Source organism: Pteropus medius, unplaced genomic scaffold, assembly GCF_902729225.1.
Source record: "Pteropus medius unplaced genomic scaffold, Ma_sr-lr_union100, whole genome shotgun sequence".
NCBI classification, from domain to species: Eukaryota; Metazoa; Chordata; class Mammalia; order Chiroptera; family Pteropodidae; genus Pteropus; species Pteropus medius.
Genome location: NW_024344378.1, coordinates 45597691 through 45603580, shown reverse-complemented (window position 1 = coordinate 45603580; position 5890 = coordinate 45597691). Strand labels below are relative to the sequence as shown.

Here is a 5890-nt window from a genome sequence, read left to right as displayed (position 1 = left end):
TTCTATAGCTGGGCAAATAAGAAGAAATTACTCTGAGAGACTTGACAATGAAGATGGAGTCCTTGGGAGATAGAAAGGGCCTCTTTCAAGCACCTTTGTTGTCTCGAATGGTCTGGCAGAGCCTGAGATTCAGCAAGAAACTGAGCAGAATTTAGATCTGGAGGGGATGGCAGGCATCAACTAGTCTTTATGAATTAGATTAGCATCCTCATTAGGACTGACTGCCACAAAGTGCTAACTGAGAAGTTAAACTGCTTCCTGCTTCCCTGTTTTCCATCAGTACCTTCTACTGCCCCATAGTGGACTTTTGAGGTTACTTTCCCACACAAATTTGGCTGGAATTGGGCTTCAGCACAGGGTCACTTATTGACGATCAGTTTGGATCACGGTATCATTTAATCATGCTTTAATTCCACCAGTACATGTTTCTGCAGTGCCTCCCAAGTGCCAGGCAGAGTTTGAGGCACTGGGTTATACTCGTGAGCAAAAGCAGACCTGCCTCTGCTTGTGGCTCATTCAGTCCAGTGGGGAGACAGATATTATTGAGATCATCACACTAATAATTGCAAAATCACAATCACGGTGAGTGCAAGGGAGAATCACATGGTTCTACAGAATCTGTGACAAAGGGATTTCATCTCTCCTCGTGCTCCCTTTCTTCCTCCAAGTTTGCTCAATGAACATATTTTCCTGCCACACCTGGCAAATCCAGGGTCACCTTCAACCCAGACACAAATCCCAAGAGACGTATTCTCTCCTCAGAAAGCAAACTGGAAGAAATGACAATTTAAAAAAAAATTTCTTTTACAAAAATTGTCTGATTTCTCTTTGAGCGTCCTTAAGTGTTCCAGTGCCAGTGGCCTCTGTCTTTTCTGTTCCTGTTGGCAATGTGCCTGAACACTCCAGCCTGGGAACCTGGGCACTGACCCTCAGCACCCAAGACTGGGCCTTGGGAGCATTTACCAGTCCAGATCTGAATCCCTCTGGAGTTTTGGAGAGCGGAGAAGAGATGGAAGATACAAAAGATGGAAGATATAGGGCAATTCAGAAAGTAATTTCTCCCTCCTTATTTAGGAAGAAGCCCAGGACCACATTTGGAGAGGTCTGGGTACAGCTCTACTGGGAGCCTGGAGGATGGCCTAGAGGACCTTAGGGTGGGGTAGTCTGGGCTTCAGAGCTGCCACTCTTCGGGGGTAGTTCTCTTTCTGCACCTCACTGTGTCCTGGAACAGTGGGACACTGTGGGGAGGAGGCCAGTCCTCTACTGTCAGAGACAGTGGCCAATTCCCTGGGGACAACAGAATGGTCCCTGGCAATGCTGGGCACCATGTCTGCAGTGGGTGTGCTGATGCATGTGCTGGGTGGGGCACAGTCACTAGAAGCAGGCTGGACCCAGACACCCCCTGGCATTTGTACAGATGCTTCAGACAGGGCTTCTAGTAAAGGGAGCCAGGGATAAAACCCAAGGGGTCAAGGTAACCTTCAAATCCCTCAACCAGTCTCAGGGAGCAGGACTTGATGGTTCTGGCTCTACTGGTGGCGATACTCCCTGGATCCCTCAGCTTAACACCTACGTATGGCGGGCACCACAATAAGTCCTGTGTACAAAACATTTGATCTCCCTGCCTCCATATCCTTGTTGGCATCCTCTGTGGCAGACACAAATAGGTAGCTACGTCCCCACATTCTGCAGCCTTCTGGCAATGAGATGGGGCACTCATAGCTAGTTCTGGCTGATGGGCATGAAGCGTAGAGGATAAAGCATAGAGGAGCTGGTACTTAACCCTCCAGCTGTCTCCTCCCTGCTGCAGTGACCGATGGAACCGCAGAGTACCTGAGTGACTACACATAGGGCGTCTCCCTGCCTACTTGCGCTGGATAAGTAATCTGAGTGAGAAATAAACTCCTGTTTCGGGGTTCATTTGTTACTACAATAGAAACTAACTGACATTTTCTTTTTATTTCATTTTACACAGATGAGCAAAGTGAGGCTTAGAAAGGGTTAATGCCTCACCCAAGGTCACAGAGCTAACAAATGGCAAGGCTGCACTTGAACACAGACCCTGTCCGAGCTTGGTCTGTGAACCACTACGTGAGCTGTCTCCCCTCTGGGCTGCCTCCAAAATCAAGCCCAAATTCTTTGGCTTGGCATTCAAGGCCTTCCAAGGCCATGTCCCAGCTTACCTTCTCACTAGCCCAATACACAAACCCTGCATCAGTTGCATGAGTCACCGCCTGTTTCCTCGATCTACTCACAGGTTTCTCCCTCTGTGCCTCTCTGTGGGCCACTGCCCACCCCACCAGCCCCTCTGTGCTCCCTTTCATGATCTGATTTACAGCCCAAGGCTCAGCTCTAGCCCCGCTCTCATCATAGAGACTTTCCTGATCCTTCCAGCTCCTACTTCCCCCTTCCCCAGCTTGAGCTCTGAAGCCCCACCTGCCTGTAGTCACTGGACCCTGGACCCACATCCCCATATCAGTGTCTCTCTTCTCTCGGGAATTACCATTAGCCTGAAACCAAAGAGAATCTCTTCTGAGGTTCTCATTCACACAGCAGTCTCTAAGGGGGCTGCTGCACTCCAGGGGGATACAAGATGATCCACTGGGGCATGAGAACATATTTGAACTTGTTATGCTTGTTTATCTCCACCTTTTAAACTTTCTACATTTCTGTAAGTGTCTTAAAATGTGCATACTACATTTGCGTAACCACACTTGGCCCCTGGGGACAAAGACCAAAGTTTACACTTCCTGGACACCCTCGAGGGACCAAATATAGATCCTTGTAAATAGCAGGTGCTCAGTACATGCTTTTTATCTCAGACAGATGGTTTTGGAATGCCTTAGCAGGAGATAGAGGCATGTGCATGCACACGTGTGAGCACACACACACCCCTACACACACACACACACACACATCCACCCAGGGACTAACCTGCCCTTGTGGTCCTGAGTCCTTGCAGGGGACCCTGTCCAGTTGAGAGTAGCTAGTAGAAGATGGCAGGGATGTGGGAGGACGGGCTCCTGTGCGGGCATGTTGGGTGGTTTGCTGAGAACCCAGAGTGGAGAGGGGCAGAAGGAGTGAGGAGGAAGCTGGGTCTGGAGCAAGGCCAGCGCCTGAGCCCCAAGTGAGGAGTAACTGCAGAGAGGGATCTCGGGCTGGGAAGCCTGATGGATGGAATTCCTGAGCAGCGAGGGCTAGGGGAGCAGCGGTAATAAATAGAAGTCCTGTTAATGATGTGGCTGTGCCGGGTCGGGGAGATGAGGCACGAGGAAGGGTCAGGAGAGGAGGCAGGCTGGGGAGGTTCCATCTGGATGGAAGCCTGTCCCATCCTGGCCCATGGCCCAGTGACACAGGGCCTGACAGGGCTCACGGGGGCTATAGCTGGCCCTGGAGCCTCCTCCCTCCTGTCCCTCACAAGCTCTCCCTCACTCATGACCTATGTCTCTTCCTTTTAAGACAGGCCTCAGCCAGGCAGGCTTTTAGGCAAGGGGATGAAGCCATCCCCTCTAGAGTTTCCTTATGGCCTGGGATCCCCTTGAAAGCACTTATGTTTCTTGCATGGAAAAGGAGGGGTCGTTACTACACTGAAAGCAGGAATAAGACTTTCTTGCAAGGTCGTCATTTATACAAGAGCCTCTACCTTTTAAAATTTCTATTTTGGGGTGTATGTTTTACAGTGTACATATTAGAATAGTAGGATGATCATGTACATAATTTCTAAATAAATAACTACATATTAGAGGTGTGTGCTCAAATGTTTTCTGCAGGGTGTAGGGGGTAGTCAAAAAGTTTAGAGACTACTATTTTTCTCCAGTCTTATTTATCCTTAGAACATAGTAGAGGAGGGGGTTCAGCCATGTTTGTTTCTATTTTATAGATAGGGACCTGGGAATCCAGAGATATCTGGTGCCTCTCCCAGGGCTGTACATCCCAAGAAGGCCAGTGGGTCTGGATTGGACATATATTCCAGGGACTCACCTCGTCCTTGTCCACTACCTGGATGAAGAGGGGGAGGGCGAAGCCGACTTGTGCCAGCTCAGTGATGGCCACACTATACTCGGAGCTGTTGAACTCTGGGGCATTGTCATTTATATCAATAACCAGGATATTGAAGGTCGTGGTGACTGTGGCATCGGATGGGGTGCGGTCATCATTTAGCTCCGTGCCCTGCAGAAAAAGGACAAATACCCCAGGATGAAGGCGGCCATAATCACAATAATAGTTACCATGTACCTGGGCTTACTAAATGTTAGACACAGTGCTTTATGTCAATTACTCGCTTCGTCCTCATCTCAATCCCAGAAGAAAGATTCTATCATTAGTATTCCCGCTTTACTGATCCTCATTTTACTGTTGAGGGAACTGAGGCTCGGAGAGGCTAAATAACTTGTACAAGGACACACGGCCAGAGTAGGTGTCCAACTCAGGCAGCAGGATTCTAGAACTAAGGGGCTGAGGTGGGGTGGGAAGGACAAAACAGATTTTGGGGCTCATCGAAGTGCAAAAGGAGAGTGTATGCAATTCGACAGATGACATGAGGCCAATAATTTTTTACGTTAGCAGGTAGTCAAGACTTAATTCAGCATCTGCTATGGACTGAACTTTGTGCCAGGCACTGTGAGGTTCTAGATTGGACTCAGGAATAAGATGGAATCAGATACCTGGATGCTCAATCTCTCGGGCCCCCAAATTCCTATTCTCAGTTCCCACTCCAATCTTCTGAACCAGAGTGTCTGGGCGAGAGGCCCAGGACTAGGTATGTTTCATCAGATCCCTAGGGAATTCAGATTCATAGCAAAGTTTGGGAACTTACCCTCACATTTTATATAAAGGTGAATCAACTAAGTTCAGGGTCCCACAGTGAGTTGGTGGTTACAATGGGACTAGGGAGCAACTCTCTGCCATTGGAGCTGCCGCCTCCATAGTAAGGGAGCAGAGAAAGTGGGGAGGATGCGGAGGGCACACAGGCTTGGTGCTGGGTCCGGAAAAGGCTGTGTTTGCCTTTCCCAGTTGGCCCACACATCAGGTGTACATAAGGTACATTCAGAGGAAAGAGCCAGTGTGTTAAAGGGGGCTAATTAACCCATTGCTGCCCCAGGCCCTCTCAAGGTTAAGGAGAACAATTAAGAGCCAGGCTGCACCATCCTTCCCACACCAACAAAAGGGCTCCTTCCCAGAGCCCCTCTCCTCAGGCTTTGCGCCACGCCCTTGTCTCAATCAATGGCTGGCGAGGACCCCTGTGGCCCAGGCAGGATCCATGCCTGAAATGGGTTTCCGAGGGAATGGCTCAGCAAGCCATTGATTTTAATTAAAACCAGCCATGAGTGGCAGGTGGCTGCAGGGTCCAGGGGCTGTGGCTCCACCACACCTTCCCGAGTGGGTACCACTGCAGCTGACACCCCTCCCTGTTGCAGTTGCTGCTTCTAACAAGGTAATAGCCCTAGGGGAACTGTGGGAATTAGAAATAGGACAAAATCCCAGAAATGGAGTAGTCTTAAGAATCTGAGATGGCTACAATGGAGAGCTTGGAATTACAGATCAAAGTAAGGACTACGGGACGAGCACCTATGATGTGCCCAGCACATTCCTCTACATGGCCTATGCTGGATATGCGTTGGCATGAGCCCCGGGAATCAGCACAGGGAGTGGAAGTGATGCACCTCCTGGGAGCCTCCACCTTGGACACTTCTGGAGGCTGGCACCACAGTGTGGGCGCCTCTCTGCCCAGATGGAGGTTGTGCAGCTCTTACCTTCACAGTCAGGATAAAGCCATGGCTATAAAGGGGGTTCTCCCGGTCTAGCAGGCCATTCAAGGTCAGCGCCCCGCTGATGTAGTCCAGGGCAAAGATGCTGTTGGTATTCCCTGCAGGAAAGAGAAGCACTCCAG

At 49.8% G+C, this 5890-nt stretch overlaps 1 protein-coding gene across 5 annotated transcripts in view; it reads right to left on the bottom strand.

Moving 5' to 3' along the window:
* The window catches only part of CDH23 (cadherin related 23), a 391288-nt gene that overhangs the window by 180898 nt on the left and 204500 nt on the right, over nucleotides 1-5890 (bottom strand). For all 5 annotated transcript variants that reach the window (XM_039872055.1, XM_039872057.1, XM_039872056.1 and 2 more), the window contains exons 10-11: nucleotides 5754-5866; nucleotides 3982-4170 (exon numbers count right to left, since the gene is read on the bottom strand). In XM_039872055.1, the coding sequence (XP_039727989.1) occupies nucleotides 3982-4170; nucleotides 5754-5866 (302 nt within the window). The remainder of the gene's footprint in view (nucleotides 1-3981; nucleotides 4171-5753; nucleotides 5867-5890) is intronic.